The 13,297-nt window shown below is 38.3% G+C and overlaps 2 protein-coding genes across 5 annotated transcripts in view; one reads left to right on the forward strand and one right to left on the reverse strand.

Moving 5' to 3' along the window:
* The window catches only part of LOC126260142 (F-box only protein 11), a 61,666-nt gene extending 56,135 nt beyond the window's left edge, over positions 1-5,531 (reverse strand). Inside the window, exons 1-2 of one of the 2 annotated variants that reach the window (XM_049957393.1) lie at positions 5,359-5,531; positions 668-997 (exon numbers count right to left, since the gene is read on the reverse strand). In XM_049957393.1, the coding sequence (XP_049813350.1) occupies positions 668-997; positions 5,359-5,455 (427 nt within the window). In that variant the 5' untranslated portion in view covers positions 5,456-5,531. Of the gene's footprint in view, positions 1-667; positions 1,001-5,358 lie in introns of both variants that reach the window. The other variant, XM_049957392.1, reaches the window with a different exon arrangement.
* A 26-nt stretch (positions 5,532-5,557) lies between these two features.
* LOC126260143 (CAAX prenyl protease 2) overlaps positions 5,558-13,297 on the forward strand; it is a 147,181-nt gene continuing 139,441 nt past the window's right edge. Inside the window, exons 1-3 of one of the 3 annotated variants that reach the window (XM_049957394.1) lie at positions 5,558-5,720; positions 5,937-6,042; positions 6,659-6,797. In XM_049957394.1, the coding sequence (XP_049813351.1) occupies positions 5,608-5,720; positions 5,937-6,042; positions 6,659-6,797 (358 nt within the window). In that variant the 5' untranslated portion in view covers positions 5,558-5,607. The remainder of the gene's footprint in view (positions 5,721-5,936; positions 6,043-6,658; positions 6,798-13,297) is intronic. The other 2 variants (XM_049957395.1, XM_049957397.1) reach the window with 2 other exon arrangements.

A 13,297-nucleotide genomic window follows, 5' to 3' on the forward strand; every position in this document is an offset into this window, starting at 1 on the left:
CACAGGTCAAAGCTGACAGGTGGTATACCATTTTTCAGTATTATATGTATCAGCTACCGATCTCCATCAGAAGTGGTTGATGCTGCCACATTTCCACTATGATTTTTCATTATAGTTTGAATTAGGCTGTGTTATTTTAAAGTCAATCCTCGATTATGGGTGTAACATTTGTACAATTTACATTTAACAATTAACACGAAACTAAAAAACAGGCAGACCTGACAATAACATAGACCTACACAGTGAGTCTGATCATGAATGAGAGCTGTGTTTATTTACCACCAAAGAAATGAACAGGAAGTGTTATGGACATAAAAACTTACTACTCATTGAATGATCCTTCATAACAAAAGGTCCCCCTAGTATTTATTATATAGCACATAAATAGTAATTCTGAGACAACTGTCTCAGGGCCTAAATGAGAAACTATTTATAAATTGTAACAAACACTGATGACGCAATGAAATTATAAAAATGAAACATCAACTGTTTGATAAAGAGTATAGAATTTTATGATAGGCTTTGTCCTTTCCTGCACCAAAATAGCTCTTTTCACAATAATTATTCCTGCTACCAACACTCATTCATAGATTACCATTCAGGTGATGCTTTCAATGCTTTTAAAGATTTTCAAAATAGTGTTTGTAAATTAATGTTGAATACTTACGATCATATGATACTGAACAGTTCCGCCTCGGCCTTTTGCGAGCTGGCAGCATGGAAGCAGTGTAACTATTAGCAGTCGATACAGTGGAAGACGCTGCCATACTTGTACTTGTTGAAGGTTCATGGTGAGGAGGGGATTTTCTACGAAGGTCATACGGGGATTGATGGCTAGTAGTGCCATTGTTTACACTAGATGAACTTGTGTTTCCAGCAGATGCTGCAGAGGCTGAGCTGCCGGCAGCATTTGATCCAGTCACTGTGGATGCACTCGAAGCACCACCAGCACCTGGTATATTCTGGTTTGGCACATGACACTGGAGTTCACATGGGTCTGCTAAAGAAACAAAGAGCAATGAGTATGATAATACTGTATACAACTGGAGAGCAATTTAACAATCAATCACTCTCTCTCTCTCTCTCTCTCGCCCCCCCCCCCCCCATGTGTGTGTGTGTGTGTGTGTGTGTGTCCACATTGTTTACACAATCTGTTGCAACAACACAAATATCAAATGTTTTACTCATTATGTACCACGTTAGTGCTTATAGAATGCGCATGCAACACGCAAATGTGTTACCAATGATCCATCTTTGTACCCTTTGCTATTCTTTACATATCTCATCTCTTTTTCCATTTTAAACTTGGCTGCAAGCTGGGCTAGAGTGTGATGCTAGACACCCCCAAGCCCCTTGAAGTCTCAGTTGTGACACACCAATCTGTAGTGTAGCCCACGGCTAAGTTACATTGAAAGGTCATATTTTGGTTGAGAGTTGGTGAAGCCAGCAAATTTGAATGCCAAAATAGAGATTGTGGTAACCAACTGACCAGTGTCTTAACATAATGTTCACATTTGTGCTATGATTAAATGCACTTTGTCATATTTAATGCTTTTTTCGTCATCAGAAGGAGAACTGCAAGAGGTAGGCCTATACTCAGAAAACATATTAGATAATGGACAAGTCTCCACTGAGTATTTTGATGCACAAAGTGTGTACATATTTTGCACATATCGTCTGAAAAATGCAATGGGGAGAGGATGGCACTATATAACTTTTTCATTCCAAGATGTACTGCTTAATTCACCATTGCTTTTAATCAATAAGCAGTACACTCTCCACACCTGACCAGATAAACCATGTTAACACACGTTCGTCCAATGCTTGTTTTCTCATGTAGTACAGCAATTAAATCAATGGCCAATTGACTAAATTACTGGCCTAGTGTGATCCAGCTTTTGTGTCAAGATTTACCAGTACAGCCAAATGAAATTAATCTGAACATTATTTTATTGGTGCTTGAAAACTGTTGTCACGTAGTAAATCATTTGAAGGAATACAGAAACCAGCCATTTTTTTTTCTAAATTACTTATGCAGATGTGTTTTGGGATTTCACCTACTTCCAATTGACTTTATAGCACTATCTGCAATTTATCATCACGGTACCAAAGGAAAAATTGAACTAGAAACAAATTATGAGACAGAACTATTAGTCAGTACATACTTACCTACGTGAGGTGAAATGTATAATACTGTTGACAAACAACAGTAAAAGCAACATTACGTAGCTTTCAGAATAAATAGCTTCTGCCTTATGAGAGGACAGAAAGAGAGGCTGGGGAAAGTTAATAGGGAAAGGTAGGTCATTCAGACCCAGGATGAGAGAGTAAAAACTGTGGTGAGGACAATAATTGTGCTCAATCCTCACTATACCCTCTCATCCTGGGGTCTGAATAACCTACCTCTCTCTCCTTCCCAAGGAAGGAACTCTTTAGTTCTGAAAGCTAGGTAGTATGTTACTTCGACTTATGTATGAATTTATGAACAATACTAACAAGGGAAGCTCCCCATCGCATCCCCCCCCTCAGATTTAGTTATAAGTTGGCATAGTGGATAGGCCTTGAGAAACGGAACACAGATCAGTCGAGAAAACAGGAAGTTGTGTGGAACTATGAAAAAAATAAGCAAAATATACAAAGTGAGTAGTCAATGCGCAAGATAGGCAACATCAAGGTGAGTATGTGCCAAGGAGCGCCGTGGTCCTGTGGTTAGCGTGAGTGGCTGAGGAACGAGAGGTCCTTGGATCAAGTCCTTCCTCTAGTGAAAAGTTTACTTTTTTTTATCTTCACAAAGTTATGATCTGTCCGTTCGTTCATTGACATCTCTATTCACTGTAATAAGTTTAGTGTCTGTGTTTTGCGACCGCACTGCAAAACCGTGCGATTAGTAGACGAAAGGACGTGCCTCTCCAATGGGAACTGAAAACATTTGATCACAAGGTCATAGGTCAACCGATTCCTCCACAGGAAAACACGTCTGATATATTCTATACAACACTGGTGACGGCATGTGTGTCACGTGACAGGAATATGTTGTCGACCCACCTAACTTGTACACTTGGCGAATGGGTAAAAAGATTCTTCTACCTTGCCCGATTTAGGTTTTCTTGTGGATGTGATAATCACTCGATAAAAGTGATGAAAACATAACGAACGGACAGATAATAAATGTCTGAAAATAAAAAATTAAAATTTTCACTCGAGGGAAGACTTGAACCAAGGACCTCACATTCCGCAGCCGCTCACGCTAACCACGGCGCTCCTTACCTTATACAGCCCTTGATGTTGCCTATCTTGCACATGGACTACTCATTTTGTATATTTTGTTTATTTTTTTCATAGTTCCACACAACTTCTTCCTGTTTTCTCAATTGATCTTTGAGTATTATAGGCCTACATCAATTGCCTATAATTTGTCCATATTTTTCAATGTGACCATTCCATTCTGAATACCACAGTCAATGAACTGACACATCTGAAAGAGTTTCAAGTCAAACGAAAATGGTAAGAAGCTTGAAACATCTTATGTACAAAGTTAAGATATTGTGCCCCCACCATTTTAAACACATTTCACAGCACATTATCTGAACAGAAAACTGTGCCACAGAGTTTGAATAAAACAAAGGTCACTGCATCTATGAGAAGAGGAGCAGAAGTGATCCACAGAACTACAATGGTATGACTGACAACTTGCATTAAATGTTCAGAAATGTAAAACTTTGCAGCTTAGAAAATTAGTAAACTGTGGACACAATGAGTTACTGATGGAATCAATCAACAAATGCAAGTATTCGAGTTTAAGAATTTGCTGGAAGGTCATTATGAAATGGAATGATAACACAGGAGACCACTTACAAAACAGATTGTGATATTATACTAAATGTAACTAATAACTAACAAGATACTACTGAATGCATATAAATAATGGAAGCATAAATGACTTATTTTTTAATTTGCGAGAGAGGCTGAATTATTGAAACATCTTAAGTGGCAGGTGCTTAAAGATAAGCCTCCAACTACCATGTTAAAGTCTAGCTATTTTCAAAATTTCAAGTATTAAGTTATGTGAGGACTCTAGGAACACATTACAGCTTCTCGTGTATCTGTTTCACATACACAGTGAAGATCACATTAGGCAAGTGATACTACGCAGGCACTCATTTAACCATCTTTCCACACTACATATAACAATGAATAATGCCAATGTTTTACAATGGGAAGTACCCTATGTCAGGTGTGTTACAGTAGTTTGCATAATATGGACACATATATAGTGCCAGTTGCTGTATTTCTTCAAGAGATGAAATGATGGTACATAAATCTGATTTATTCACCACTGTTAATTTCAAACAAAACAATGAAAAGCTGGCGCACACCTTGAGCACTGAACTCTTTAAAACTACAGGGCATCACTTTTGACAGTAATTGCATAGCATTTCCAGAAAACCACTACCATTATCTATTATACAAAATCAAACATCCAGTGGCAGTCTACAAAAATTACAAATGAGATATGTAACAGTATTAAGATTTACTCTAATGCCATTGCACACAGAACATACAGGTGAGTTGTGAGGTTTTTGACATTTGCAGAATGCTGGATCTTATTAGACGAAACATGGTTCCCAATAAATATGGGAATGAAATCGTTAACAAAAAGTTGGTGTTTAATACATGAACGTTAACGATCCATAGGATGGACTTTTTTTTCTTATATGACGACGAAAGAAACAAATCAGCTGGTCATATCTACAATGCAAAAATAACATCCTTCATCAGAGCAACACGCGTTCACACACAAAACAATCTGCTTGCTGATGATCACAACACTACAATACTCTGCGGTGGACAATTAAATAAATATACGACTGTGATACGACTTAAGTGGCGATTAGAACACAATCCTGATCCGAAAGTTTATGAGTATTACAATATACGAAACATATTCGGCAATGAAACTGACAATGAGTACCGTTCAATGTAGAATTAAGAGCTGGTACGTATACTCTCACATAATTCCAACCAGTTTTGCCAAAGCCATTCACTCCTTCCCCCTGACGTCCACCGGAACGGTTCACAAAAACGATACATCTTACATACGGATAAACGGCAGACTCGCAAAATATGTAATTTGACATTGCATAGAGATATGGTAATTTCTTCCAATCTTCTTTAAAATTACTTTAATGAAACTAAAACGCACATTATATGTTGAAGGCCCTTTACATCTAATATGTTACAAAACGATTACACATAGTGATCACACACAAAACTGATAAGCTGTCAATAGGTACGGACATGGGCCTGGGACGAGTCCAAGCATTTCAGTTCTGGCAGAGAACAGCAGTCTTCTCTTACCTGAGCTCGCTCTTGACGGTAGAGGAATGCGGTTTGCATTTTTTCTTCTCGATCTCCGAACGTAAGAACGAGAAGAGGTGAAAGAAGCACTCGGCATTTTAAAATATCCTTGTAATTCTGCAGCAGAAAATCCTAAACAAAGGATACCCTTCCATCAGTACTGGCAGCCATTTTCTTATTCCTAAGGCAGACTAACGAATGGCGAATAGGAAAGCTTCAAGGAGTCACGTGACAGCGTAGAATAGCAGTATGGAGGATAGAAGAATGAAAGAATACGCATGTATATCGTCTATAGTGGCATGTTTTCTTTTGTCAGTCGTTTATGTCGCTAGTTTATATGTCTGGAATTCCCCACATAACAGGTCTGTGCTTCGCTTTCATGATGTCTTTTGTGAAATATTTTATCTGATAATCATTAACTATTAAGTCGTCTGCACAATGATTACACGTGACGCTGTTGCCAAATGTATTTGAAAAATGTCACCGAGTCCATAAATTTCGGATTTACGCCCGTATTTTATCGTCAGCATATCGCATTTCAGGCAGCTTTTAATTTCTTTTTTTCTACATTGTTACAGAGACCACCCATCGACCATAAAGAAAAGATTCTTAAGCGTTTTCATAATGATGTTCGTATCCCCGCTATTTTTATATAGCTTTTCCAGAGAAGGAATTTTAAAAAAGGTAAATAAAAATATAATAGGAGAAAATATATGAAAGCCAGATGAAAACCATAAAAACTAGCGAAAGACTTCAGTGATAAGACTCATATTCGAGGAGTGTTAAAGGTATCAAATAATAATGTAAGGTATTCGAAAAAGCAACTGGAAAGAAAGAAAGAAAATTAAAGCACAAGAGTTAACTAACTCATTGAAGGCATGTATTTTTCTGCTGTACCTCAACATTGAAGAAATTGAATAATCGATAGATGTAACAGCCTACAAGACAACTAGAAACTTTGCTGAAATCTTTTGATTGGCACTTGTGGCATTATTATATTATAAATATGACAATATGTGCTGATGAGAAATAGTAAAATTACTGTTTTCTGGCGCTCTCACCTCTACTTAAAGCCAATGAAAATTCTTACTATTACAAACTTAACACAGTGTTATACATATTTCTGCTACAATGTCGAAATGAACGTTGATATTTGTAAAGTGCAGTCCAAAGTATAGTTTTAATGTTGCTCAGTCTTTATTTGTTGCAAAAAAATGTGCTAGGAATTCTTACTGTGAGTTAAGTTTTTCAGTCAAAACAGGCACTGATAAGCATTGAAATTCAAATCTTTAAATTCCAGGCATCAATATGGGAACTTCTGGGATTAAGGTGGCAAGGCCTTTTCCCTGCTGCAGTTATTCCACTCTTGTTAACAATGCTTCTCTTCCTTGGACCTATATGCATGCAAGGTTTCAGTGGACTGTGGAAGCTCTATGCAGGTTGGTATTGGTTTTTAGTTGATTGTTATCTATAGACTTTAAAAGTCTTCATATCTGCTAACACACACTTCAAACAATAAAATGCACAGCACCTGTCTTTTGTGTTCTTTATTTCTTCGTTTTCAACAATTTTGTCTTCATTGTTTTGATTATTACTATGTAATAGTTTATTTTCAGTTAGTTAGTATTATTTAATTTGCAAAGGATATAAAAATACATGAATAAATTCATGGACCTTGCCGTTGGTGGGGAGGCTTGCGTGCCTCAGTGATACAGATAGCCACAACGGAGGGGTATCTGTTGAGAGGTCAGACAAACGCGTGGTTCCTGAAGAGGGGCAGCAGACTTTTCAGTAGTTGCAGGGGCAACAGTGTGGATGATTGACTGATCTGGCCTTATAACACTAACCAAAACGGCCTTGCTGTGCTGGTACTGCGAACAGTTGAAAGCAAGGGGAAACTACAGCCGTAATTTTTCCCGAGGGCATGCAGCTTTACTGTATGGTTAATGATGATGGCGTCCTATTGGGTAAAATATTACAGAGGTAAAATAGTCCCCCATTCGGATCTCCGGGCGGGGACTACCCAGGAGGACATTGTTATCAGGAGAAAGAAAACTGGCATTCTACGGATCAGAGCGTGGAATGTCAGATCCCTTAATCGAGCAGGTAGGTTGGAAAATTTAAAAAGGGAAATGGATAGGTTCAAGTTAGATATAGTGGGAATTAGTGAAGTTTGGTGGCAGCAGGAACAAGACTTTTGGTCTGGCGAATACAGGATTATAAATACAAAGTAAAATAGGGGTCATGCAGGAGTAGGTTTAATAATGAATAAAAAAATAGGAATGTGGGTAAGCTACTACAAACAGCATAGTGAACGCATTATTGTGGCCAAGATAGACACGAACCCCACACCTACTACAGTAGTACAAGTTTATATGCCAACTAGCTCTGCAGATGACGAAGAAATTGAAGAAATGTATGATGGAATAAAAGAAATTGTTCAGATAGTGAAGGGAGACGAAAATTTTATAGTCATGGGTGACTGGAATTCGGTAGTAGGGAAAGGGAGAGAAGGAAACATAGTAGGTGAATATGGATTGGGGCTAAGAAATGAAAGAGGAACCTGCCTGGTAGCATTTTGCACAGCTAACACTTGGTTCAAGAATCACAAAGAAGGTTGTATACATGGAAGAAGCCTGGCGATACTGACAGATTTCAGATAGGTTATATAATGGTAAGACAGAGATTTAGGAACCAGGTTTTAAATTGTAAGACATTTTCAGGAGCAGATGTGGACTCTGACCATAATCTATTGGTTATGAACTGTAGATTAAAACTGAAGAAACTGCAAAAAAGTGGGAATTTGAGGAAATGGGACCTGGATAAACTGACTAATCCAGAGGTTGTACAGAGTTTCAGGGAGAGCATAAGGGAACAATTGACAGGAATGGGGGAAAGAAATACAGTAGAAGAAGAATGGGTAGCTCCGAGGAATGAAGTAGTGAAGGCAGCAGAGGATCAAGTAGGTAAAAAGACGAGGGCTAATAGAAATCCTTGGGTAACAGAAGAAATATTGAATTTAATTGATGAAAGGAGAAAATATAAAAATGCAGTAAATGAAGCAGGCAAAAAGGAATACAAAGGTCTCAAAAATGAGATCGACAGGAAGTGTAAAATGGCTAAGCAGGGATGGCTAGAGGACAAATGTAAGGATGTAGAGGCTTGTCTCACTAGGGGTAAGATAGATACTGCCTACAGGAAAATTAAAGAGACCTTTGGAGATAAGAGAACCATTTGTATGAACATCAAGAGCTCAGATGAAACCCAGTTCTAAGCAAAGAAGGGAAGGCAGAAAGGTGGAAGGAGTATATAGAGGGTTTATACAAGGGCGATGTACTTGAGGACAATATTATGGAAATGGAAGAGGATGTAGTTGAAGATGAAATGGGAGATAAGATACTGCGTGAAGAGTTTGACAGAGCACTGAAAGACCTGAGTCGAAACAAGGCCCCGGGAGTAGGCAACATTCCATTAGAACAACTGACGGCCTTGGGAGAGCCACTCATGACAAAACTCTACCATCTGGTGAGCAAAATGTAAGAGACAGGCGAAATACCCTCAGACTTCAAGAAGAATATAATAATTCCAATCCCAAAGAAAGCAGGTGTTGACAGATGTGAAAATTACCGAACTATCAGTTTAATAAGTCACAGTTGCAAAATACTAACATGAATTCTTTACAGACGAATGGAAAAACTAGTAGAAGCCGACCTTGGGGAAGATCAGTTTGGATTCCGTAGAAATATTGGAACACTTGAGGCAATACTAACCCTACGACTTATCTTAGAAGCTAGATTAAGGAAAGGTAAACCTACGTTTCTAGCATTTGTAGACTTAGAGAAAGCTTTTGACAATGTTGACTGGAATATTCTCTTTCAAATTCTGAAGGTGGCGGGGGTAAAATACAGGGAGCTATTTACAATTTGTATAGAAACCAAATGGCAGTTATAAGAGTCGAGGGACATGAAAGGGAGCAGTGGTTGGGAAGGGAGTGGGACAGGGTTGTAGCCTCTCCCCGATGTTATTCAATCTGTATATTGAGTGAGCAGTAAAGGAAATAAAAGAAAAATTCGGAGTAGGTATTAAAATCCATGGGGAAGAAATAAAAACTTTGAGGTTTGCCGATGACATTGTAATTCTGTCAGAGACAGCAAAGGACTTGGAAGAGCAGTTGAATGGAATGGATAGTGTCTTGAAAGGAGGATATAAGATGAACACAAACGAAAGCAAAACGAGGATAATGGAATGTAGTCGAATTAAGTCGGGTGATGCTGAGGGAATTAGATTAGGAAAGGAGACACTTAAAGTAGTAAAGGAGTTTTGCTATTTGAGGAGCAAATACCCCTATTTGACTTTGTATTTATAACCCTGTATTCGCCTGACCAAAAGTCTTGTTCATGATGCCACTGAACTTCACTAATTCCCACTATATCTAACTTTAACCTATCCATTTGCCTTTTTAAATTTTCTAACCTACCTGCTCGATTAAGGGATCTGACATTCCACGCTCCGATCCATAGAACGCCAGTTTTCTTTCTCCTGATAACGACGTCCTCCTGAGTAGTCCCCGTCCGGAGATCCGAATGGGGGACTATTTTACCTCCAGAATATTTTCCCGAAGAGGACGCCATCATTTAACCATACAGTAAAGCTGCATGCCCTCGGGAAAAATTACGGCTGTAGTTTCCCCTTGCTTTCAGCCATTCGCAGTACCAGCACAGCAAGGCCATTTTGGTTAGTGTTACAAGGCCAGATCAGTCAATCATCGAGACTGTTGCCCCTGCAACTACTGAAAAGGCTGCCGCCCCTCTTCAGGAACCACGCGTTTGTCTGGCCTCTCAATAGATACCCCTCTGTTGTGGTCGCACCTACGGTGTGGCTATCTGTATCGCTGAGGCACGCAAGCCTCCCCACCAACGGCAAGGTCCATGGTTCTTGTTGGGGAAGTTTATAGCATTGTAGATTTATAGAATGCTATTGACAGTGGTGAGTGGAATTCTATCTTTGAAATTCTGAAGGTAGCAGGGTTAAAATACATAGAGAGAATCACTTATTTACAACTTGTACAGAAAGCAGACAGCACTTATGAGAGTGGAGAGGCACAGGGGGGAAACAGTGGTTGAGAAGGGAGTGAGACAGGGTTGTAGCCTATCCCCAATGTTATTCAGTCTGCACTTTGAGCAAGCAGAAAAGGAAACAAAAGAAACATTTAGATTAGGAATTAAAGTTCAGGGAGAAGAAATAAAAACTGTTTGCTAATGACATTGTAATTCTGTCAGTGACGGCAAAGGACTTGGAAGAGCAGTTGAATGGAATGGGCAGTGTCTTGAAAGTAGGATATAAGATGAACGGCAACAAATGCAAAACAAGGATAATGGAATGCAGTGAAATCAAATCAGGTGATGCTGCCTTTGTGGCATATATAAGGTTAATTTGATCAACCGTAGCCACCCCATACACTGTTGCATCGTAGAATGTTAAGATTTCAAGTTTCTTTTTTCCTCCTTTTTGTATTGCTACTTCACTACCCAGTTTACTCAGAGGAATGACTTTTTATATTTCTTACCTTGGTATACAATCATGGTGCAGTCTTATGTTGTCAGCCTGGTACAGGATGGTGGTTGACTGTATTTCAGTATTTAGCTACTTTGTCTCATCAGAGATTACAAGATGGATCTGGTTCATTGTACCAACTAATCAAGTTTTCTTTTCTTTGAGCTTTTTAGCAAGTTGACGAGATGTGAAGATATTGCCTGTCATCACATTTCTTCCTCCATTTATAAATGGCTCCATGAGCGACATAATATTCAGAGTGATTGCTTCTGTCTATGCATGTCATCTTTGTTGGGCCATAGGGAAGCATTACACATATATTTTGGTGCTACATGACATCAGTCCAGAATTTAGAAGCACATTTGTTGTGTTAGTTGGGAATGAATTGAGTGAGCCTGCATTTATTTGCTTGGTAATAGTTGCTCATCTATTGGTATATTTTCTCCAGACCAGCAAGAATGAATACTGTTTTCCACTAACTTTTCCCAAAATTCAGATGCAGGAGCAAATTTGTTGGCTGGCAGGCCAGATTAGGTTGACTTTTAATCAAAACTGAGAAATTTGATTGCCTGAAATCTGTCCCTTGGCATATAATGCCCTTGTTGAAGGTAAGCCCCCAAGAATGTGACCAAACATCATCTGCAAACCTTTTGTACAAATGATACCCCAAACATATATAATGGTTATAAATTTTTCCAGTTCCTCGAGTGGCACAGTTCAATCATTGTTTTTTATTTTTTTATTACTTTTTGAGAATTTAATTCTGCATATTTATTCATGAGACACAGCATAAGTAGTGGAACCTCCTCTCTCCTTTAGAACATTCACAACTAATCATCTTCCGCAAGGTGAAAAATTGTCAGTCTCTCACTCATTTCAATCCCTAGCAACCTCTTTGTAAAGGCATTCAACTGGGTCTGCTGTGATGGACGAGATGATGATTGACATGGATCACCATCTGAATCCTCCTCCACTAATCTCTGCTTCTATACAATATCCTCATCTTCACATGTCTCTGGTACAAAATCTTCATTTTTGTGAGGAAACCAGTTTCCAATTCAGCGTCAGATATCTCTAAACAGACGTAACATTTCTACATCAGAAAGTCTATGCTGAGTAAACATGTTGGAAAATATCTTTCATGGACAAAGAATGTTACCACAATGACACAATATAAACAGTGGCAGCTTGTCATGTGCATGTGGCAAAACACAACATTGAGCAGCAATAAATTTGCATATTGCTGATGGTTGCTGCTTCATTGTTGGATTATTTACATATATTCAGAAGAGAAATTACAGAAGTGTCCTATTGATTCCTTCCACCATTGCATGTATATCGAATGAAATGTTCAAGAAAATACAAATATTTCGTAAATCTTAATATGTTGGGGGGGGAGAAAGTATGACATTGAAGAAAAAAGTATGACTGCAGGGGGGTGGGCATTTTAACCCCCTTCACCATTCTAGAGTTAGTATTGCAAGTTAACTAGCTGAGCATAAGTGTTCTAAAACCTGTAATTTCTTAGACTTGTTTGTCAACACTTCATGCATGTAAATGTGTTGACTTATTGTATTCACATTGGCAAGCTACAATGTAATTCAGGCTCTGCCCATGTTTTGAATGGGACTGCATGCTGAAGGAGTTCAGGGGGAAAAACCACTCATTGGCAATGAAGGTTTGTTAAGTCTAAAGATTAGAAATATAGAGACACTTTAAAATTGTTTTCGATGAACTTATTGAATCAAATTACTGTAAAATTCCAAGATTTTTGACAGTATCCTTTAATGTTTTTACAAGGGAGCAACTGACTGTAAGTAACAGAAATTGGAATCCATTGATATAGACATTTTAGGGATGTCACTTGTGACCAGTTTATACTGACAACGGAAATGGTACATATATCACACACATCACAATAGTTGCCACCATGGTATAAAATATAGACCATGTTTTGTCTGTAATCATTTGATATAAAATGCTTGTTTTCAGTATTTCCTATGTGCATAATACAAATCCTTAAAACAGTTGATAAATACAATTTCCATGACTTTGATGACAGGAAATCTGCCGTGAAAGATTTTATTTATATACTTGTATTACTGTTAAATTGTTTGCTATTATCATCCATGAACCTGATATGAAAAACATCTGCCTCCGTAACCAAGGTCATTAACCCACTTTCGAAATTTGGGCCTTGTATTTGAGGCTGCTAATTTGAATCCTGCTTGTGGAAAAAATTTCATTACCAGTACTTACACAAAAAGGGAAAGAGGGGAATGGTGGATTAAATTCTTGATCTTGAGACATTATGATGGTATCTTGAGTTATATGTCAAACCTCTTTCCAGTTTGTCATTGAATGAGGGCATGTGACACCACTGAGG

Source organism: Schistocerca nitens, chromosome 5 (assembly GCF_023898315.1).
Source record: "Schistocerca nitens isolate TAMUIC-IGC-003100 chromosome 5, iqSchNite1.1, whole genome shotgun sequence".
In the NCBI taxonomy this organism is placed as follows: Eukaryota; Metazoa; Arthropoda; class Insecta; order Orthoptera; family Acrididae; genus Schistocerca; species Schistocerca nitens.